The 24,073-nt window shown below is 41.4% G+C and overlaps 1 protein-coding gene across 2 annotated transcripts in view; it reads right to left on the bottom strand.

Moving 5' to 3' along the window:
* Positions 1-8,304: 8,304 nt before the first annotated feature.
* The window catches only part of ZNF277 (zinc finger protein 277), an 88,438-nt gene continuing 72,669 nt past the window's right edge, over positions 8,305-24,073 (bottom strand). The window contains exons 8-12 of one of the 2 annotated variants that reach the window (XM_073328108.1): positions 15,213-15,280; positions 11,927-12,023; positions 11,361-11,403; positions 10,573-10,747; positions 8,305-8,683 (exon numbers count right to left, since the gene is read on the bottom strand). In XM_073328108.1, coding sequence (XP_073184209.1) covers positions 8,500-8,683; positions 10,573-10,747; positions 11,361-11,403; positions 11,927-12,023; positions 15,213-15,280 — 567 coding nt within the window. In that variant the 3' untranslated portion in view covers positions 8,305-8,499. Of the gene's footprint in view, positions 8,684-10,572; positions 10,773-11,360; positions 11,404-11,926; positions 12,024-15,212; positions 15,281-24,073 lie in introns of those variants that run through there. The other variant, XM_073328109.1, reaches the window with a different exon arrangement.

Raw genomic sequence — 24,073 nt, 5'->3', positions numbered from 1 at the left:
AAAAATGACTTTCCTTCTATCATTCTAAACCATCTGAGGAAGACCAGCATTGAGCAGCATCTTTTGATGAACACATTCTCTGCTCTTTCCCTGTTCTCATAATGGGGAGGATTACTTTATTCATGACATAAGATACCAAAGCTGATACCCAAGTAGTGAATAATATGGTCACTTCTAATTAGTTACCTAACCTGTACCCCTCATGCACAAGAGGAAAAAAGCTATAAAAGCAAATATGAGCAGCTAAAGATTCCCCAAGTGGAAAAAGTCAAATCAGGTCAGGGCTTGTGGCAGAGGAACCTGTCATGGAGAAAGGCTGCAGTAATGAGGAAAACATCAATATTCAATACTAACGGAGAAAAAGAAGGAATATGACATGAAATAGGACTCTTTGTATGGCCTGTGGCATTGCTGTAGCTGCTCATTCTAATGACAGTCAAGCTGAAGACAGTCACTATGGGTGTGAAGATGCAAAGGGTCCAATTTCACTCTAAGTTATACATCTGCAACTTATCGGACTTTGACAGGGTGGCATACATATAAAAGAAAGCAGAATTTGGTCATGTCTACTTCAGTCTCTCTCCTGTAATTTAGGCCAATAATCCTAGAAAAATCAGAACAACACTATTCAAATAGCCAGGAGAAAGGAAAATAAAGAAAGCTTCTTAAATATTTTTCATGTGACTGCTGTGAGAAACAGTATATCCTAATGGACTCTTCCCTTTTCTCTGTGTATGTATAAATAAAATATAAATAATTCAAAAACATCTGATGAAGCTATGAGTAATCAACATAGCTAAGAAATTCTCCACAGCTCCGTGAATGCTAGGTGTGGCCAAACACCATAACTTGGCTATTATTGTCTGAGATCTTGTATAACTAGCTTACAATTTACTTATGTTGGAGCATAGAGGCCTTATAACAACGAACAGCAGTTTTCTTTCTATCTACACACTAATTTCTTTTGCTAGATCTAGGCCAGTCATGCTACTGTATAAAATAGGAGGATGGGATAACTCTATGCTGTTGAGTAAGTTATTGGTTGTCAAGTGAAGAATGCAGAAGCAATGAGGGGAACTGAAAAACATCTGTTTCTTCCATCAGAGGTCTATTTCAGGATCCCAGAATATCAGTTAGCATTTAACAAGTTCACATAGTGGTTCTAAAACAGTTCCTGCTTAGAACTTCTGGGATTCTACAGTTGCAACCAAACTTTTCAAGCTGTATTCATACATAATTAAAGTAACCACTCATGCTAGGAACTGATTGATGAACAACATGCCAGATAAGTATAATATAGGAACATGACAAATATAATCATATCTTTAGATGAAATGATTAAAATAAAGAACAAATATTATCAGAAATCATATTACATTTGCACAAAGTTGTCAGAATAATTTGTTGGTGAAATACTTTTTGTTAATGGTGTCGAGACATCAGATATTTGTAAACATGGCCTACGTCCACAAGCCTAACTCTCCCCTCTCCTAGCATAGGTGCTTTGGGAAGAGTTACAGCTATAAAAAGGGCAGCTGCAGAGACAGAAGAGGAAGAATGCATGGGAAGGTAGGAAGAAAAGGAGTACTTGTGGCACCTTAGAGACTAACCAATTTATTTGAGCATGAGCTTTCGTGAGCTACAGCTCACTTCATCGGATGCATACCGTGGAAACTGCAGCAGACTTTATATACACACAGAGAATATGAAACAATACCTCCTCCCACCCCACTGTCCTGCTGGTAATAGCTTATCTAAAGTGATCATCAGGTTGGGCCATTTCCAGCACAAATCCAGGTTTTCTCACCCTCCACCCCCCCCCCCCCCCCCACAAATTCACTCTCCTGCTGGTGATAGCCCATCGAAAGTGACAACTCTTTACACAATGTGCATGATAATCAAGTTGGGCCATTTCCTGCACAAATCCAGGTTCTCTCACCCCCTCACCCCCCTCCCAAAAACCACACACACAAACTCACTATCCAGCTGCTGAGTGAACCCCAGGCTATGGAATCTTTTTGTTATCTTTATAACAACTGAATTTGATTTATGCTGATAATGAAATGTGGACTAGATAAGGGAAAAAAAATCCTGCCAATTACCGATCTTACTGTCAAGTCACCCTACCAGCCTTTGGTCTTCTGACAAAGTTATCTGCACCTTTTCCTGCTTTTTTAAAATTCTTTTGTTGAGGGTATGTGGTAGAGGTTTTTAAATTATTAGAGAATTTGCCACAAATATGATTATGTGCCAATTTTAGTGTAATCTGTTCTGCAATAATCCCTTTGAGAATTTACTGAGCAATGAAAGTGTTCCAATGATACCTGTTTTGTTGTCCAGTATGCATATTTGCAGTAAGAGGTTGTGACATTAGACTTCATATAATTTCAGAGAGAAGTTACAGAAAAGAATTCTCTAGTGGTCTGAAGTCCACTTCCTCTCTATTCAAAAAAGTAGCTCTAATCCACAAAAAAGCTTCCTAAAATGTGCTTCTTAATTCTACAAATTGCCATTTCAGATTTCTCTAGAATCAGGAAGAGCAGCACTCTAGTTTTTCTATCTTAAATGTTATTGATTTCCATTTTGTACAGAGTTGTGTGACTCAGTGTCACATTCCTCCTGATTAGGTAATATTTTGCAATTTCACTTTGAAGCATTTCAGTAAAGTTCTCCTCTTTTCATTAATTAGTACTTTTGATAGCCTTTGCTGTATGTTATATTCATATGCTGTTGTTTAACCAGTCCTTGCTGTTGATTTTTCCATTACTTCAACACCCACTTATCTGTCATTAATGCAAAATCCAACAACTTTTATTCTCACTTGAGAGTGAATGTATGATTGATCCCACAACCAGTTTTCTCAATTTCTATTGGGGGGTGGGGTTGGGCAGAGAACAGCAATTTGAGAAGAGAACTCAGAACCAACTACCCCTGAATGTATGTAATGTTATCAGTGAGATTTCAAAAGCACACACAAGAAACAGAAGTTATAGCACTCATTAATGATGGCCATATGTCTGAATTTATCAGGATGGTCATCGTGTGACAGCCGGTTCTGCTGGATTTTTCTAGCAGTTTCAGTAAAACCAATGCAGAGAATATGGTTGAATCTGCTTTACCCTTTGTTCCACCCCTTTGACTCCTCCCTGTCTGAGTCCCTCCCCTTTCCTCCTATCAGGAACAGAAATTGCCTCTGTGTTTGGCCCATTATGCAACCTGATAGCTGATGCCTCTCAATAGCCTCTTCCTTTTGTTTCTACTGTGCTACTGTTTCAATTTGTAGACTGAGAGGAGAGACTCAGAAAGAGGGATTAGTGGATGACAGGTCAGGTCAAGTGAGCTGCTGCTGGGATCCAATTAAATAATAAGATGGAAGGAACTGAAGTAGACATAATGTGGCAGGGAGGAGAGCAGAGAAGACTGGAAGAAGATAAGAATGGCCATATTGGGTCAGATCAATGGTCCATCTAGCCTAGCCCAGTATCCTGTCTTCTGACAGTGCCAATGACACGTGCCCCAGAGGGAATGAACAGAACAGGTAATCATCAAATGATCCATCCCCCGTCACCCATTCCCAACTTCTGGCAAACAGAGACTAGGGACAGCATCCCTGTCCATCCTGGATAATAGCCATTGATGGACCTATCCTCCATGAACTTATCTAGTACTTTTTTGAACCCTGTTATAGTCTTGGCCTTCATAACATCTTCCAGCAAGGAGTTCTACAGGTTGACTGTGCATTGTGTAAAAAAAAACTTCCCCTTGTTTGTTTAAAACCTGCTGCCTATTAATTTCATTTGATGACCCCTAGTTTTTGTGTTATGAGGAGTAAATAAAACTTCCTTATTTACTTTCTCCACACCAGTCATGATGTTATAGACCTCAATCATATCCTCCTCCCTAGTTGTCTCTTTTCCAAGCTGAAAAGTCCCAGTCTTATTAATTTCTCCTCATACAAAAGTGGTTCCATACCCCTAATAATTTTTGTTCCCCTTTTCTAATTCCAGTATATCTGTTTTGACATGGGGCGACCACATCTTGAATACTGCATTGAGATGTAGGCGTACCATGGATTTATATAGAGGCAACATGATATTTTCTGTCTTATCAATCCCTTTCTTACTGGTTCCCAACATTCTGTTCTCTTTTTTGACTGCTGCTGCACATTGAGTGGATGTTTTCAGAGAACTATCCCCAATGACTCCAAGATCTCTTTCTTTAGTGGTAACAGCTAATTTAGACCCCATCATTTTATATGTATAGTTGGGATTATGTTTGCCAATGTGCATTACTTTGCATTTATCAGCATTGAATTTCATCTGCCATTTTCTTGCCACATCATCCAGTTTTAAGAGATCCTTTTGTAGCTCTTTGCAGTCTGCCTGGGACTTAACTATCTTGAGCAATTTTCTATCATCTTCAAATGTTGCCACCTTACTGTTTACCCCTTTTCCCAGATCATTTATGAATATGTTGAATAGGACTGGTCCTAGTACAGACCCCTAGGGGACACCACTGTTTACTTCTCTCCATTCTGAAAACATTTATTCCTACCCTTTGTTTCCTATCTTTTAACCAGTTACCAATCCATGAGAGGACCTTCCCTCTTATCCCATGACAGCTTCCTTTGCTTAAGAACCTTTGGTAAGGGGCCTTGTCAAAGACTTTCTGAAAATCTAAGTACACTATCTCCACTGGATCCCCCTTGTCCACATGCTTGTTGACACCCCTCAAAGAATTCTAGTAGATTGGTGAGGCATGATTTCCCTTTACAAAAACCATGTTGACTATTTCCCAACAAATTATGTTCATCTACGTGTCTGACAATTTTGTTCTTTACTATAATTTCAACCAATTTTCCCAGTACTGAAGTCAGGCTTACCAGCCTGTAATTGCTGGGATCACCTCTGGAGCCCTTTTTAAAAATTGGCATCACATTAGCTATCCTGCAGTCATTTGGTACAGAAGCTGATTTAAATGATAGGTTACAGACTACAGTTAGTAATTCTGCAATTTCACATTTGAATTCCTTCAGAACTCTTGGGTGAATACCATCTGGTCCTGGTGACTTATTACTGTTTAGTTTATTAATTTGTTCCAAAACCTCCTTTAATGACACTTCAATCTGGGACAGTTCCTCAGATTTGTCACCTAAAGAGAATGGCTTAGGTTTAGGAATCTCCCTCACATCCTCAACCACATTGACCGATGCAAAGAATTCATTTAGTTTATTTGCAATGGCCTTATCGTCCTTGAGTACCCCGTTAGCATCTCGATCAGCCCGTGGCACCACTGGTTGTTTAGCAGGCTTCCTGCTCCTGATGTACTTAAAAAAAAATTATTACTTTTTGAGTCTTTGGCTACCTGTTCTTCAAATTCTTCTTTGTCCTTCCTAATTATATTTTTACATTTCATTAGTCAGAGTTTATGCTCCTATTTTCGTCACTAGGATTTAACTTCCAACTTTTTAAAGGATGCCTTTTTGTCTCTCACTGCTTCTTTTATTTTGTTTAGCCATCGTGGCACTGTTTTGGTTCTTTTACTATGTTTTTTAATTTGGGGGTATATATTTAAGTTGAGCCTCTATTATGGTGTCTTTAAAAAGTTTCCATGCAGCTTGCAGGGATTTATCTTTTGGTGCTGTACCTTTTAATTTCTGTTTAACTAACTTCTCAGTGCGAGATGATACCACATCATCATCTGGAAGGAGGGTTCCAGCTATGGGATCATTTCTCACTGTTCCAGTTGGATGTTCTCCTTCCCTGAGGCCTTCATCCTCCTCAACAGCTCAGAGGCTATCAGACCAGGGGGTGGTACCGTTCTACTGTGTCCCGGAAAGTCTCATCTATGTACCTCTCTGTCTCCCTTAGCTCCTCCAGTTCAGCCACTCTGGTCTCCAAAGTCTGTACACGGTCTCTGAGGGCCAGGAGCTTCTTGCACTGAATGCACATATATGCCACCTGCCCATAGGGCAGGTAATCATACATGCTGCATTGGGTGCAATAAACTGGATAGCCCCCACTCTATTGCTGGACTTCTGCCTGCATTATCTTTTTACTCCTGGCACTTGTTCCTTTGTTGTTTTGGTTTTATAAGGGGGTGTTTGGCTTTAAATTTAAAGAATGTTAAGTGTATCTAGCCTCCCCGCCTCACATTCTCACCTGGAGAACTCCATCGCAACTCCCTTGTTAGTCACTCCTGTTTGCTAGCTCCTCTGGTCGCTTAGGAGCAGGCTTTTTAAAGCCCTGGTCTTCCTGAGTAGCCCTGCCCCCTTGTTAAGGGTTGATGGGTGCTAAAGGGGTTAGGGATCAAAGCCTTGTTAAGAAGCTCTCAGCCTTGCCTAGCAGGCCACTAGGCTCAGCACACACATAGTCAGCACATGGTATATTTCAGTCAAGCATGAAACACACCACAAACACACACACTGTAAACAACAAAGTTACCCCAAGGATCACGTAATCGCTCCTCCTTCAACTGGAGAACTCCCTCGTGAAACTCCCGTTAGCTGCTCCTGTTCACTAGCTAGAGAGGAGATATGTCCTTCACTCTCATCTTACTGAGCACTTCCACCCTCACCCCCAAAAAGATGCATTAAATCCTCCTCCTGTCACCCAGTCACATCACCTTCCCAAAATAACTGTCTTCCCCCTTGCCAAAATAACTCATCTCGCACCCAACACACTTACTCCAAAACTCTTCCACATTACACAACCAAAAGGACAGGTTTCCCTGCAGCAAGTTGCCAAACCAGTCTGCGTGCCCTCTTCCTAGTGAGCAACTTCTCTTAAGCATTTCTAAAGTGTCTGCTTCAATAATACAAGGTGCCATGGTAGCATCTAGGTACTTAAGAAAGATGTCTTGGTCGGGGGGGGGGGCAGGAGGGTGGTTCACAAATCTGGTTATGCAACTCCCATCATAACTGTAATTTTCCTTACATACAGTGATTATCACACACAGTCACACAAAATGTTGCATATGTGCAAGGAAATAGAGCATCTATGGTACTTCCTATGGCCCCCATTACCCTAGTATTTGAACACCTCACCATCATTAATGTAATTACCCTCACAAAAACCCCTGTGAGGTAGGTAAGTGCTATTATCCCTGTCCGTAAAATGGGGCTCTGAGGCATAGAGAGGCTAAAGCTCAGAATCTCAAAGACACCTAGTTCCCATTGATTTCAAATCCCTAAACACCTGCAACAGTACACTGGGTATGTTAACCATAACTGGATTTCTTGACTTGTACATTTAAATTCTCAAACCATAATGATGCATCAGTACCCTCTTGCATTTAATAGGCTTGTCTCCATTAATCATATGCCTAGTAAGATGTGTATGTTGCTTTTGTTACATTAATTCATTTTCATATAACTGAAAGAACTGTAGAGCCATAATTACTATGAGCAAGTAGCAAGTTTGTAATTGAAGAATGGAAATAGCATTTTAAATTATTCTAACAGTGAGCCAGAGTGACTCTTGATTTTCATTTTAAAATAGCAAAAGAAATCTTATACATAAGCCTAAATATCAACAATTGGGGAAAACCTTCAACTCTGGCTTATGGAATCAAAGAGCAGTAAAAGAGGCTTTTGCAAAGCTACTGAACATACTATGTAACCAACTGTTCAGTGCACATTATACCCACCGTGCCTCAGGTATCGACTATGTATGAGTCTGTTACAGCTCTCAGCTACAGAACTTCAGGTCATGCTGAAGAGACTCATGCTTTTAATTCTTGAAATTCCTGATAACAACCAAGATGGTCGTCATTACAAATGCAAACCAAGGCCCTGATCTTGCAAGCACCTCCACATATGCAGATGCTTGTGCTCATGCAGAGCTCTACTGAAGGTGCTGGGACTCCAAGCAGACAAATGAGTTTGCAGTTTTCAGGATAGGAACCCAAGACTGTAAAGTAAAAGCCATGAGATGTACCAGCGACGCCGATTAGATCTTAGAAGTGAAAAATTATCTCTATCTATCTGAAGTTAAATATTGGTATTTGTTTTAAAGAATAGTTTTGTGATTAGGATTCAAACTGAAGTCAGTTTTTTTTCCATCTGACTTCTAGCAGCAATATATAGTATAGCAAAGCTTCATTCCTTCTTCATATGGCGATCTGGGTTCTTTCATCTCTAGCACCAGATGCTCATCAAATGCCAGCCACCACGAATTGCTACATTGTAGATGGTCAGATAAAATAAAACAAAACTGTGTACATAAACAACAATATGCTACTGAGAATTAAATGGAGAAAAAACACAGCATGAATTCAAAAACAAAGTAGCATCAATCAAGAAAAAATATTATAAGTTTACATACAGTTTTATTGCCTATTTTCTTTATTTGGTATTCCCATTCATTTACAATCAGTGTGTTTATAGCAATCATGGGCTAAATCACACAAGTATGTAAGTGAGATCAGATTTTTCCTTTTAGTCTTGCAGGTAGAATGCCTGAAGATTAGTAAACTTCTCTCTCAACGTTTAGGCTTTCCTTAATTGTTGTTCTCTTCACGCAGAAGTTGGTTTAAAACACTGCTTTGTCTCAGAGCCTCTAGGTCGGAAATATCTTCACTAATGATAGGGACATCTTCGCTTTGATCCTTGGCTGTCAGTTCATCTTCACTGTCTGACAGTGTACATAGGAGTGTATCATTTTCATAGGTAGGAAAATAATACCTGAAAGCGACAAAATGTAAGAATAAAATATTACTAGAGGGCCACACATTGCATTGAACATGTAGGCTGAGTGCTAGGAGTTAACTGTAAATATCCAACTTAAGTGCAAATGGAAGCCTGACTGGGAGGAGACTGGCTGTCCAGGTGGGGGAGGGGGAGAGGAGGAGGAGGAAATGGCTGGGGGGAAGGCTTTAGTGGGGGACCAAAGGAAGACTGGCTGGAGTGGGGGTGGGAAGGGTCAGTCTGGAGGGGGGCAGTGAGGGATGTAGCTGGGTGCACAGCAATGAAGTGTGTAACACTTTAGTAAGCTGCTGCCTGTGATGTGTAGACAGCAGCAGAGGGCTCCAGAGAGATTCCTCTGCCCATAGCACCAAATTGATACACTGTGAGCCTGACTTTAATGGAAATCAGGCTTTTCTGGATTTCAGTCAATAAGGTTCTGCCCACTGAGCACCCCCTGAAGTTTTGGAATTGATCAGATGCAGCATTCCAAAGTTATCATGCTCCATACAGACAAATGGAGAAATGCCATCAAGTGAAACGTAGTGTCACATTTCAATTGGGCAAGAAGTTTGACTCACTGGACCACAAATGGTCAGTCATAGCATATTATGCTGCATATACCAAACAGCCAGACACTTGTTCACAATTGCTGCAAGCTTTCTGCAGATCCCATGGGACAAAGCCAATGCCTCATTATAGAGATTTCTGGAAGATCTGCAATCCCTACCTGAACGATTCTGCAGGGAAAGATTACTTTTTAGTTGTTTTCACTATATATTTTCTCATGCTCTGGTTTTAAAGGGTGGTTATACCCTTATCGCAGCATAGTTGGATTCTTGAGAGTAAAACCTCAATATTTTTTCTTCCCTGGACACTTTTTATTGAAAAAACAAAACAAAAAAAACCCCACTTTTTTTTTTTCCTCATCATCCATTGCCTGGCAGAAGGGACAGGCTGGGATTACTGTTGCAGCTGTCTGAGCAGGAGGAAAGCAAGCAGGTGAGAAAACAGCATCCTAGTGGAAGCTAAACTGTTGTGTTAACTGGACCCCTCCACAACCAGAGCCAGTATGATGAAGCATAGGAGATGGGAACTAAAAAGTTAGGTTGACCCAGCTACATCACCCCAGGGTTTGAAAAATCCACACCTCTGAGTAACATAGTTAAGCCGACCTAACTCCTGGTGTAGAGGGTGCTAAATTTACAGAAGAATTCTTCCATCAACCCAGTTACTGCCTGGGAGGTGGATTAACTATAGTGAAGGGAGAACCCCTCCCACTGCTGGAGTGAATATCTGCACTGAAGCGCTGCAGCTGTACCACTGTAGCATTTTAAGTGTAGATACAGCCATATAATTCTACTCCAAGAGTCCAGAACTTTACAGCTCCCAGCAGAGCCCCTGCAGATGTTTCGGGCAATTAAGCTGTTTTTAAGCCGACTTCTAGCGGGCATGAATCTGCTGGCTTTCTGGGATGGGAGTTATAAAGCATGAAGTGGAACAGAGTATTTGAAAAGTCAGGTTGCTACTGTATCTTATAAGAGCCACATAAGGACTAGGGGAAGTAAGCGTTCAGCTGTCTGAAGCCAGTTCCTTCTTCCTGTTTTTTCACCTGTGTAGCATGTTGTCCCTGACTGTGGCAACATAGCGTTAAGGCATCTGGGACAGCAGTCTGTGCCAAAGCCCCGGGAGTTTCACACAGTGTGGGGACTTACAATTTTGGCTAGGCCTGAGGCAGCTGTGCTCATACCATCACTTGGGCCTGGAAGAGCTAGGTAGCTCTGGGTACCATAGTATTGCCAAAGAATGGACCTTTCAGACCATACTCATCTGGGGCAGAATCAAATAGGAACTTAAATGCTGGAGGAAAAACACAAGTTAGCACGTACTGTGGTTGATCCCATGTAGACCTGGTTGGCAGGAATGTAATGTGTTTGGTCACTTCCATGTGACTTATTAATTCAGTCTTAGACTGAAACATCTCCTTGCAGTTGTAACATCGACACTGATGGATTTCCCTTCTGATGAAGTTCACTAACTTCACTTGCTGATAAAACTTCAAACCTGGCAAATGGCAGAAAACAACAACCTAAGAGATACAAAATACAAAGAAGCACTTGTAATGCAAAGGAATTTGACTGAAGGCATACACAGGCAGAGTCCTATAACTCAGCAAACGTTTATCCCTGTATACTTTTTTGTAGCTGAAGCAGAATTGGTCAGTAATACAACTTAAAAATTAAGGACACTTTGTTTCCCTTCACCGCATGGCAGAGAGCCCTATGGCTTTGGGCACAGGGTGCACTGTGCTTCCTGCCACGTAAAGTGGAAGGAATCCCAATAGCATTTTTGAAATAATGATTGAAGGGGTCTTGTGGCAGAGTCTTAGACCCTTCGACTGGGGATCTGCAGAAGGTTATTCCATGAAAGAACCCAAAATGTCAAGAGGCAATATCAAATACCCGGAGATAGCTATTTCACGGGAAGTATTAGCAGCAGTTCCAAAAAACAGAATAGACTTGGCTGTCCTTTGTCAGCTGGCAAGGCAGCGATTCCATAAAGGAAAACTTAAAATCTGAAAAAAATTAAAGTGATGAAGTTGTTTTCCAGTAGTGTTATGCTGTGGTTTTCCCCACATTAATGACAGATGCTGACAATTACAGTATCTCTTACTCACCATGCTCTGCCTTTATTTTAAGAAGGTCAAATCCATGTGCTTCCTGGAAAAAAAACATAGCTTATTATTATTACCACTACTTCTAGTATTCCAAGTTGAAAGCAGCTCAATGTTTATATAGTCAGGCTAACACAGACAGATAGATTTGTGTTTGCCAGAAATTTTTGTATGTGGTTAGTTTAATTACCATTCTTTGTTTAACATCTAAGTTTCAATTTTGTAGCATGTTTAACTATAATAAATGCTAAGTCAGCAAATCATTGTAGTTAATAAAATTTTATTGCTGCCTCTATTATCTTACCATGTAAACTTGCCAGAGCTGGTGATTCACACTCTCATTGTAAAACTTGGCTCCAATGAGTTTTCCATAAAGCAGACACTGGAGATGCAATGACAGAATTCTGCACTAAAGAGGGCATTCTCCGATTGCATTTTGCATCATTCTGAATGCATGTTGTATATTTGTAGTGCAACAGAAGACCCTGATCTCAACAGCGCTGCCATAATCCTACTTTCCCCTTCAAACTGATAAAAACAAATGTGATTTAAACATATTTGTACCTTACCTTCATGTGGAAGCATAATTTTTCGGTAGCGTCTGCTTGCTTTTCACAAAACAGGCAAACTGCACAGACAGGATGCTCCTCCCAATCAGACCAGTCTCTATGATGATGAAGGAGACAAGGTGTTTGTTTAATTGAAAAGGGCCTGAAGAGACTTTTTGTGAAAGATAAGATGATGTGAAAGTGTGAGCCAAATTTTCCTCTCACTGAACTACAATAAGTGAAGAGTAAGTCATTTTCCTTCAGTCGAGTTACCATAGTTTGGATTTATTATTAATTCTATTATTATAGCGCCTAGAAACCCTAGTTATGGACCAAGATGCCAATATGCTACATTGGTAGAATTTAGTCCCTTGACTAAAAAATACAAAGCTAGAGGTTATCAAAGGTCAGATTTGGCTTTTAGTTACAGTATTGTAGATTCAGAGTAACTCTACTGACTTCAATATGGCTACTCTGAGCGCAAAATATAGCCAAACACGAATATACAATGTTGCTGGAATTTGGCTCTCAGAACCTGTTCAGGCCACTACTCTAGTGAACTTCCCTGAAGAGAAGTACTAGAGCTCCTTCTTGGGCTACTGGGGCTCTGAACTGCTCTAGAATTAACTCTATTTACAGTTAGGACCCTGTGCAGTGAATAGCAGTGCAGGCAAATTCTGTAATGCTTAATCGAATAAGTAAATCGAATCTGGTAAGCAACAGCAAATTGCTTTTTAATTGAATATTTCCATAAAGTCTTTCACACCTTACTATGCCTCTCTAATTTTTTCATATACTAACAAAAGACACAAATGACAGGCAGCTGGAGTTTTCTCAATTTTATGTACCTGTCAAACATTATTATTCCATAGAACAGATTCTTGTTTCTGCTACATTTAGTGCAAGCGCACACACGTTTTATTTAAGCAATAAGTTACATCCAGATGTGTAGTGATACTCTGAAATAATAATACTTAGCACTTATACAGAGCTTTCACCTAAGGATTTCAGAGTACTTTACCTACGCTGATTCACCAAGCTTCACAACACCTATGTGGGGTAGAAAAGTATTATTATACCCATATATTACATGTAGGTAAACTGAAGCTAAAAATCACAGGCAGAACCAGGAACAATCATCAGTAGTTTTGATGCCCAATCCTGTGCTTTAACCACTAGAAAATGCTTCCTACTTATTAATGATTTCCTTATTCACTTAAGTAGGGTTGAGCATTTGCCAAGCTCTAATAAGTGAAAAGCAATTCAGCCATTTCTGAGTATTAAGAAAGAGAGGGGAAAATATGCTTTATCCGAATTATAAATTTTTTTTTGATGACCCTCATTTGAAACAGTTTTGCAGTCAAAACAGCTTCAAGTTGAAAGACTAAATGTGGCTTGGAAGTAGCCCTCCCTGAGAAGTGTCTTTGATGAAGTGTTCCTATTTTTAAGAAAGGTAAGAAATGCGATCCGGGTAACTACAGGCCTGTTAGTTTGACATCTGTAGTATGCAAGGTCTTGGAAAAAATTTTGAAGGAGAAAGTAGTTAAGGACATTGAGGTCAATGGTAATTGGGACAAAATACAACATGGCTTTACAAAAGGTAGATCGTGCCAAACCAACCTGATCTCCTTCTATGAGAAGGTAACAGATTTTTTAGACAAAGGGAATGCAGTGGATCTAATTTACCTCAATTTCAGGAAGGCATTTGATACGGTTCCACATGGAGAATTATTAGCTAAATTGGAAAAGATGGGGATCAATATGAAAACTGAAAGGTGGATAAGGAACTGGTTAAAGGGGAGACTACAGCGGGTCACACTGAAAGGGGAACTGTCAGGCTGGAAGGAGGTTACTCGTGGAGTTCCTCCAGGATCGGTTTTGGGACCAATCTTATTTAATCTTTTTATTACTGACTTGGCACAAAAAGTGGGAATGTGCTAATAAAGTTTGCGGATGACACAAAGCTGGGAGGTATTGCCAATACAGAGAAGGACCGGGTTACCCTACAGCAGGATCTGGATGACCCTGTAAACTGGAGTAATAGTAATAGGATGAAATTTAATAGTGAAAAGTGAAAGGTCATGCATTTAGGGATTAATAGCAAGAATTTCTATTATCATCTGGGGATGCATCACTTGAAAGTAACAGAGGAGTAGAAGGACCTTGGAGTATTGGTTGATGACAGGATGACTGTGAGCCGCCAATGTGATATGGCCATGAAAAAAGCTAATGTGGTCTTGGCATGCATCAGGTGAGGTATTTACAGTAGAGATAAGGAGATGTTTGTACCATTATACAAGGCACTGGTGAGATCTCATCTGGAATATTGTTTGCAGTTCTGGTCTCCCATGTTTAAGAAGGATGAATTCAAACTGGAACAGGTACAGAGAAGGGCTACTAGGATGATCCAAGGAATGGAAAACCTGTCTTATGAAAGGAGACTCAAAGAGCTTGGCTTGTTTAGCCTAACCAAAAGAAGGCTGAGGGGAGATATGATTGTTATCTATAAATATATCAAAGGGATAAATACCATGGAGGGAGAAGAATTATTTAAGCTAAGTACCAATGTGGACACAAGAACAAATGGATATAAACTGGCCATCAGGAAGTTTAGACTTGAAATTAGATGAAGGTTTCTAACCAGAGGACTGAAGTGCTGGAACAGCCTTCCAAGGGAAGCAGTGGGGGCAAAAGACATATCTGGCTTCAAGACTAAGCTTGATAAATTTATGGAGGAGATATGATATGATGGGATAGCCTAATTTTGGCAATTAATTGATCTTCAACTATTAGCGGTAGATATGGCCAATGGCCTGTGATGGGATGTTAGATGGGGTGGGATCTGAATTACTGCAGAGAATTCTTTCCTGGGTGTCTGGCTGGTGAGTCTTGCCCACATGCTTAGGGTTCAGCTGATTGCCATATTTGGGGTCAGGAAGGAATTTTTCTCCAGGGCAGATTGGCAGAGGCCCTGGGGGCTTTTCGCCTTCCTCTGCAGTGTAGGGCATGGGTCACTGTCTGGAGGATTCTCTGCACCTTGAAGTCTTTAAACCACGATTTGAGGACTTCAATAGCTCAGACATAAGTTAGGGGTTTGTTACAGGAGTGGGTGGGTGAGATCCTGTGGCCTGCATTGTGTAGGAGGTCAGACTAGATGATCATAATGGTCCCTTCTGACCTTAAAGTCTATGAGTCTAAGCGTTCTGATGAAAACTAGCTTGATTTGACTATGTTATGAGTCTTTTCAAATTGCATACCAAGCAAAAACTCCCCATTAACTTGCATAAAATGGCTATATAAATCTTACTCTTCCAGGTTATCTAGCAATTCTCGGTCATCTTCCGATTGAACTTCCTCCCACGACTTTCCAAATTCCTAGAATTGAGAGATAAAGGAAAAAAATAACTTCCACACAGGTGCCACATGTTAAGAAACAAATGAATGAATGTAAAACTTCTTAAGTCACAGTCAACATCTTATTCTGGATTTACTCTTATATGTTTGTGGATTTAAATTAAAGTAATTCTTTTAAACATAATTTTATTCACCTTATTCATAATAAAAAACAAGTGAGAGGTCCCCATTTAAAGGAAAGCCATGTTTGCCTAGAGATTCACATTTATGCACAATAAGTCAAATCTGACTTTCAATGCATACATATGGTTTCCAATTCCACCAACTTACTGGAAGCCCTTTTGGATCTCTGAAGACAGGACTACATCACAACAGACAACCAGTATTAGAGCTGGTTGAATATTTTAATTTTTTACCAAGTTTCCCCCACCCCCAATGCTGTGAATATTATGAAAAAAAACCCCTCTATTTTCTGATCTGTTGCTTACACAGGAGCAAGTCAACATCATGACTATAAGTGAGATGTGCTCCAAAATGCACTAACACAATGGTACTCAATCTTTAACAGTTGGAGGATCATTTCATCATCTGATGGAGTCACAATGCAATCATGGAAAAAGTGTCATAAAAACATAAGAACGGCCATACTGGGTCAGACCAAAGGTCCATCTTGCCTAGTATCCTGTCTTCCGACAGTGGCCAATGCCAGGAGCCCCAAGGGGGAATGAACAGAAGGGGTAATCATCAAGTGATCCGTCCCCTGTCTAGCACAATGGGGCTCCAGTTTCAGCTGGGACCACTAGGTGTGACTGTAATATAAACAATAATTATAGCGCCAGTCCTAGGCTGAAGACTACTGTTCTATATCCCAACAGTTATGCTTTAACTTTCTCTCTCTAGTGTTTCTTTCTCTGAAAGAGTCTTGCCGCCTTCAAAAATAAACCAGAACCAACAATTTAAGTAGTTTTTTTGTACTCATACTTTCTACACTTGTGGTATACACACATCATATTTAATTATCTTGGCCCCAACTTTTTGACACATCTCAGATACATATGGGAAACTTTTAAACAAGGAGCCTAAATATTTGAACATGCCCTGTTCCCTCTATTAAAATACTCCGTCACTCTAATAAAGATATTCATTATTAAGTATACCTGGTAACAAATGCTATTATTGTCAATGTGGTTTTATTTAAAAAAAAAAAAAAAAGAAAAAGAAAGATATCCACCATTTAACAGTTTAATGAGAATTTCCAAAGCTGTTACAATCTATCAGGTAAATGGAGCACACACAAACATTTCTGATAGCCCTTAACATGATGCCATTACCATTTACAGAATGAAGATTCAGTAATTAATTCAGAGATGTTACGCTCTAGTGTGTAAACTCTCCAAGTTACAGTGGAGACTCATTAATGTCACCATTTTTCTGAGATAATGTGCAGCTATTAACACCTCTCCCCACACGTTGTCACAGCTACACACCACCATTTCCTATGGAAACTGTGGCTGCCAACACCACAGCCTGTAATGACAGGATAGCAGCTCATGACTGCAAAATTAACAGATATTTTCACAATTTTTCTTCCCTGCTACCTTGAAGTCTATGGGAACAAGAGAGCATTTTCAAAAGAAAAGGAAAAAAAAATCAAACTTTACCTTTTGGTTAAATGTGAACTGCAAAAAGGGGAAGGGGAAAATAATTGGGTACGACCTTTTGTTTCTTTGCAATGCTTACATAGAAAGCAAAGTACGTAAGAGGGGCTTTTTTGTGTGTGTGGTTGGTTGACGGCTAGCTTTTTTACATAAAAAATTCAGGTCTGATCTTCCCTGGTGATGGGTGAACTAGTGAAGCTACAATATCGTAAGAACCAAGAGACTGGGGGCGGGGGGGAAGGGACTTTTAGTTAGATTGTTAAAAATTCTTTTTTTGGCTTGTGTGCACATTTAAATTTTAGTGTCTAATGAGCATCTGGCACAAAGGGATGTCTTAAAAAAATTCAACATCCCTGCCTCTTCATCTGAGATGTGAGAACTCTATAAATATCTCCTGAGACCTCTCTAAATTTTTTTTTTTTTTTTTGCAAAACCAGGGGAAAAAACTAGACTTAACGTTTTTAATAGTTCAAAAAGTAGAAAATACATGTTTTAAAACAGCATTCAGGCCTTTTATTATACCATAAAGAACCACCACCCCCAACCCCCAAAACCAAAAAACAAACAAATAAAAACCCAAACAAAACAAAAACACAAGAACAGGTTTTGAAACTTTATTTGCAGGTCACCTTTAAGGCTCTGTGTAAAATGAGTTCTGTAAACAAGAATGGCTGCATATTTTACTATTCTCTCTCCCCAAGATACAGCATGAATCCATAAAGATGGATTTTTCTGCCATTGCCTATCACTTTCAGATTTCGACAGATGTGGGACTGTGTGCCTAGCTGAGGGAGCATGCACCATCATAGAATCACAGAATATCAGGGTTGGAAGGGACCCCAGAAGGTCATCTAGTCCAACCCCCTGCTCAAAGCAGGACCAATTCCCAGTTAAATCATCCCAGCCAGGGCTTTGTCAAGCCTGACCTTAAAAACTTCTAAGGAAGGAGATTCTACCACCTCCCTAGGTAACGGTGTTACCACCAGTGTTTCACCACCCTCTTAGTGAAAAAGTTTTTCCTAATATCCAATCTAAACCTCCCCCACTGCAACTTGAGACCATTACTCCTCGTTCTGTCATCTGCTACCATTGAGAACAGTCTAGAGCCATCCTCTTTGGAACCCCCTTTCAGGTAGTTGAAAGCAGCTATCAAATCCCCCCTCATTCTTCTCTTCTGCAGGCTAAACAATCCCAGCTCCCTCAGCCTCTCCTCATAACTCATGTGTTCCAGTCCCCTAATCATTTTTGTTGCCCTTCGCTGGACTCTCTCCAATTTATCCACATCCTTCTTGAAGTGTGGGGCCCAAAACTGGACACAGTACTCCAGGTGAGGCCTCACCAATGTCGAATAGAGGGGAACGATCACGTCCCTCGATCTGCTCGCTATGCCCCTACTTATATCATGAGGAGAAGGGGCCGAAGCACTGGCTTGGAGGGCTTACAGAAGCTGTCAACTGGCATCCAGGGGTTCTGAAGCCACACACTAGTGGAACTCTGCATGGCAGGCACCTTCCCTAGATGCGCAGCTCCTAAGACGCATGGAAATGGAGCCTTTCAGTCCCTTCTTCATCTACATGCGAAGCTGTGTGTGCTCCCCTTCTCCCATACCAGATTTCCCCATTCTTCCCCCCCACACCAGAGGTTGTGTGTGTCCCCTTCCCCCATTCGAGGGTCCCCTATCATCCCCCTCATGGCAGGGACTCTATGTGCACTCCTATTCCCCTGACCCCTATACCGGGGTCCCCCAACTTCTCCCCACCTAGCCTTTTGTATATGCTCACATTCCTTCCTCCACCCATTCCATGGTTCTCCGTTCTCCCCCCATGGCAGAGGCTCTCCGTGAGCTCTCATTACCCTCTCTCTACCCATTTATTCCCATCCCAGGGGCTGTCTGACCCCCATACTCCCCATGTTAGAGGCCCTGTGTGGCCCCTTTTCTCCCTTTCCCCGTATCAGAGTCCCGCAACCTCCTGCCTGTCAGGGGTTTGTGTGTCCTCACCACCTCCTCCCCCATGCCATGGGCTGTGTGCATACCCACATACCCACGCCAGACCCACCATAATTCTTTCCTTTTGGGAAATAAGTCATTCAAGGTGTCAACATGTTAAAATTCTATTGGGAGAAGAGACAAGCGATGAGATAGGAGTGTTAGGAAGGAAGGGGTAAACGGATGCTATCAACCAGTTGCAGCTGGCAGAGGGTTCATCCTATTTTCCCCCTTTTGGTCTTCCGATTTCCCCACAAATCAATCAGGTCTGGCCACTGATGCCTAGAACATTCCCTGAAATTTTGGAATTGACTGGATGTGATGTTTAAAAGTTACCACATTACAGACAGAGAAATGCCATCAAGTTGAGCACAAGTCCTTCCCAAGCTCAGCCAGCAAGTAGACAGAAAACAATACATACAGGGTAACTATTATTTGCAGTTTGGCCGCAAGAAAAAAAGATCAGTTTACTCTTTAAAAAAATATATCAAAAATGACTAAGAAATAAAATTTCTGTGAGAGATGTGTATGCATTTCAGCAAATTTTTACAATTTGAAAATAAACCCATTCATTAGAGTGCCATTGCTTTACTCTATGTTAGAGCCCCTGTGAGGGACTAGGGTAAAGCCCTGCAGCAGGACTGGGATCCTGTGGGTCCCACAGGACCTGCTGCCATAATAGCAGGAGCGGGTGGGAGTGGTATTAAAAAATAGTCCCACGCAGGGCTCTACTCTATGGCCTATTGTCAGCCAATTTAAAATTAAATGTGTAACTGATTAGGGAAGTGCATGCCCAATATTTCCAGTCCTCCTGGCCACACTCCAATGGATACACAAGGGGAAGGATCTGCTAGACTGGCTGTGACCCAGCCCCTAAAGACAGTGCTCTCAACCCCCTTCAGGGTGGAGGAGGAAGCAGCAAGACTGCCTACCACCATTCTGTGGCCCTGAATTATGGGTTTTGGGCCAGGCCCTGTAAGAACAGACACCATCAGAGACTGTCAGTGTTTCCCCCCCCCCCCACCACTGGATCCAGACATTATTATGGAAAGGGCAGAGTGAGCAATGGGGACAGAAGCAAGGGGAAGTGGAGTGGAAAAAACTTCTGGGGAAAATCCTGTTTTTAAAAGGACTATACATGTACCTGTGATGTGATGTTTCCAGGTTGTTTGTCTTATCATGTGTTAGTCTTGTCTGTTTATATTGTAAGCTCTTCGGAGCAGGAGCCCTATCTAATGTGCTCATATAATGCCTACAGAGAGTCCCTGATCCTAAAGGGGGCCTTTGGGATTTTGAAACATGCCTAAATGACTCCGAAGCACGAGTCCTCTTGATTTTCAATGGGATTTGTGAGCCTGAGTCTTCTACCTTTTGAAAATCCCACCCTAATGCAACAAGAATATTAAATACATCATAAATAATCTTGATTGTTGCTTAGGTCTGAAATTACAAAGCTAACGAAGTTTCAAGAAAAGCATCTATCCTTACATAGCTAAAGATCACGTGTACTACTGTATAGTACTATGAAGCAGAACTCAACAAAATATGTGATTAATTATCATGGCAGCACAACAAAAGCCACTTTTAAGTGATGTCAGACAGCTAAGGAATCTTGGTAAATCAGAAGATGACTTATTGATACATGACCCTACATTTACATAAATTCCCTGCAATGTCAAGTAGGTTACTTAAGGCAGGGAAGGACCGATACTCAGAAGAAGTAAGCCATAAAATGCCACTTCTCAGTTCAGAAAGGAAATCCTCATAATTAATTACACTATAAATGCTAATGAAGCCAAAAGCATAATTCAGAAAAACAAAGGATATGTTCCTGCTCCAACTGAAGTCAACAGGAGTTTTGCCACTGACTTCAATAGGAGCAGGAATGGGGCTGAAGTTTGTGAAACAATTCAATAAAAGCTCTCAATACATGTGAACAAAAAGACCTATTTAAAACACCCCCACAAAAACAAAAAAAATCTCCAGCCCTGGCCTGACTATAACCATAAAGACCATTTAACACAGTGCTCCGTGAAGGTTCATATGTAAAGCAAAATTATAAAAAGAGCAGGGACACAGATAAAGTCTGCTTTAAAAAGGAATACTTTTAATTACAAAAACATATAAACAGGCTTCCATGTAAATAGGTTAAGATCCAGGTACCATTTCAAGAGGTTTATTGTGTGTATTTAAAAAGGGCTGGAGATTATAATGGTGCTTACTACTAAAGACCCATTTTTACAACACTAAGCTTCACAAACTGACATTTGGAAAGATATTTGCTGTTTCATTCTGAAAACTCTCTAGTTTAAAAAAAACCCACCCCAAAAACCAAAAGTCACATTTAATCAGAAGCCACAAATCTTTATATCAAGCAATGCTCCGTAATGAATGACTGACATGTAATAGCCACATTCTGCTAGCTATATTGAAAGCTGTGAATCTCCTGGACATTTCGAGTACAGCAAAGGGAAAGAGCTTTCACAGGGGATGAGAAACCAGAAAAGCTTAATATGGCTTGCCTTAAACAGTTAAACATGCAAACAACGCAAAAAGTTGAGGAACAGCAATGTATGTCACGTCATTATGGAAAACAGGCCCTGGGCAGCTTCAGTTCTGGTGCTGAACCTGGATTCAACTCAAAAACAGCTTCATCACATTACCATTATCACCATGGTCCAAATGTGCACAGTAGGAACTAACATTATGTCTTTGTGAGTACAGGGTAATCCATTGAAACCCCATTGAACGTATTACAGTCTGCATTTCTCTTGAATTTCATTGCCTGCTCTGTGTAAAAATAGATAAAAAGGCACCAGAGAACACTAAGAGGGCAAGCACCCTTCAGAGTGTAGGAAACGTTCCAACACTTCAGACTGATGCTAAAGGAAACCTTTATCCCATCCCACACTAGTCTGTCATTTGTCATTATGTCAGTAAACGGATTTACAAATGTTTCACAGGGTTTTTTTTTTTCTTTTTTTTTTTAAACAGCATCTGTACTTTTTTGCACCCTTTCACCTAGAAAGCCGGGTGACCCGGGGTGCGTCTACACAATCCACAGCAGCGAGCCTCCCAGCCCGAGCTGACAGACTTAGGCTAGTGGGCCTTGCCCTAGCGCCCTAACAGCAGCTGCGTAGATAGCACTTTGAAGTTACAGCTCGGGCTGGCAGTGAGGCTCTGAAGCCCAGAGGGAGGGGTGGGTTTTGGAGTCCAAGGTCCAGCCTGAGTCGCAACTTCCAAGCACTGTCTACACAGCTATTTTTAGAGCACTAGCACAAGCAGTGCTATCCCAGATCTTTCAGCCTGGGGTAAGAGGCTTGCTGGGGCATCTTTGGACCCTTTGGGTTCAAGCTACAAGGGCTCAAGCGTCCAGGATTCTGAAGGCGAGAGATTTTGGAACCTTGTAATAAAACCGAAGGCAGTTTTTCTGTACACAATAATGGCGCAATGACAAGGTCAGATATTCGAGACCTTGAATCAAGTGCTGTGTAGGAGTCAAAAGATATTGACTTTGCATGTCACTGGGCCTGGGCTGATTATGACATCTTGCACTTCACACTAATGTACTTTTAAGGGGAAAGAAGGAAACCACGGTGTGGTTGATTTTTGTTTTTAAATATATATATAAATATATATATTAAATAAATATTAAATATATATAAAGAATGGTAGATATTTGGCAGCAGCTCAAAGATTTGAAAGGTTTAAGTATTGGGTAGGGGTAGGCTAGTGGGTAGAGTGTAGTCAAAGATAAATGCTAAATAAAAAAACATGATGTTAAAGTTTGGTATAGAGGTTTTCTTGGCATGGGTATGGGATGGCTGCATTTACCAATGAGAGGCAGAGTCAGGGCAGAGTTATGGTCATTCAAAACAAGTGTCAATAAAACCTTGTTAACACACCATCACAAATATTGTCATGTTACTGAAAAGCTACTTAAAATATTTGAGATTTAGCGTTTTTACAGGACTACTTTTAGTATCCCTCACTCTTAAAGGGCTTGCTTCTTAGGCAATGTCTTCAATGCAGCATTAGCCTGGGTGATCGGCATCAGGGTAAGCCTAGCTTGGGTATGAGCAGGCAAACCAAACTACTGTGTCCTCATTAGTGCTGTATTTACCCACATGTGTTGCTAAGACTTCTGGAGACACATTCATGGTTCTTTGTGCAGCAGAAAACTGTGACACTCCATGAGTCTTTCCCAGAAAATTGTGGGAGAACTCACCTATCCTTCTGGGCACATGGGGGAACTATGGGAAGGCACTGGAGGACTATTAGTACTCCAATTATTTACCTGGCATCTTCACTGCAAAGTGGCACCCATGCTCAAACCCATATCTCCAGCTGGCCCAGCTAAAAAAATCACCAAACTCAGATTAGAAGTTTTTGTGTGTGGATGGGAAGAAGGTAGGGAGAACACCCAAGTAAGAACCCCAGCTAACTGCAGTAAAGACATACTCTTCTATTTACAGGACTGTGAGTAAGCCATGAAACCTCTAAAATTACCTAACATAGTGCCTTTAAAAAACCCACAATATCATATTTAGGTCTGATACCTCAGGATCTTGCAGAGCTGGCAGCAAACACTGGGCCTGTTGGGAGCCTGGGAACCCCTTCTTTTCAACTAATATAAAGCTCTCATTTCTCTAGCCCTGCAGATCAGACTTTACTGTAGAGGTGGGGAACCTTTTTTCCGACCAGGGGCCTCTGACTCATAGAAAAAGTCAGTCGTGGGCCACACACAGCCCCACACAGCCCCCCCAGCTGTGGGGGGGGGAATGGAAGAGGACACGCTGTCTCGGGGCTTCCCCTAGGCTCCAGGGTGGGGCCAGAAACGAGGAGTTCGGGATCTGGGAGGGGGCTCCAGGCTGGGGCAGGAGGTTGGTGGGCAGGAGAGGGTGAGGGCTCCGGCTGGGGGTGCAGGATCTGGGGTAGGGCTGGGGATGAGGGGCTTCGGGCGCAGGAGGGGGCTCTGGGCTGGGGCCAACGGTTTGGAGTGCGGAAGCAGGTTCAGGGCTGGGGCAGGGGTTAGGGTGCAGGAGGAGGTTTGATGTCTGGGGTCCAGAAGGGAGTTTGGATGCAGGAGGGGCCTCAGGGTTGGGGCAGGGGGGGTTAGGATGCAGGGTCTGGGAGGTAGTTAGGGTGTGGGAGGGGGTTCCAACCTGG

Source organism: Lepidochelys kempii, chromosome 1 (genome assembly GCF_965140265.1).
Source record: "Lepidochelys kempii isolate rLepKem1 chromosome 1, rLepKem1.hap2, whole genome shotgun sequence".
Classification (NCBI taxonomy): domain Eukaryota; kingdom Metazoa; phylum Chordata; order Testudines; family Cheloniidae; genus Lepidochelys; species Lepidochelys kempii.
Note: the sequence above shows the minus strand (reverse complement) of the source record. Positions and strands in the feature narration are given on the sequence as shown.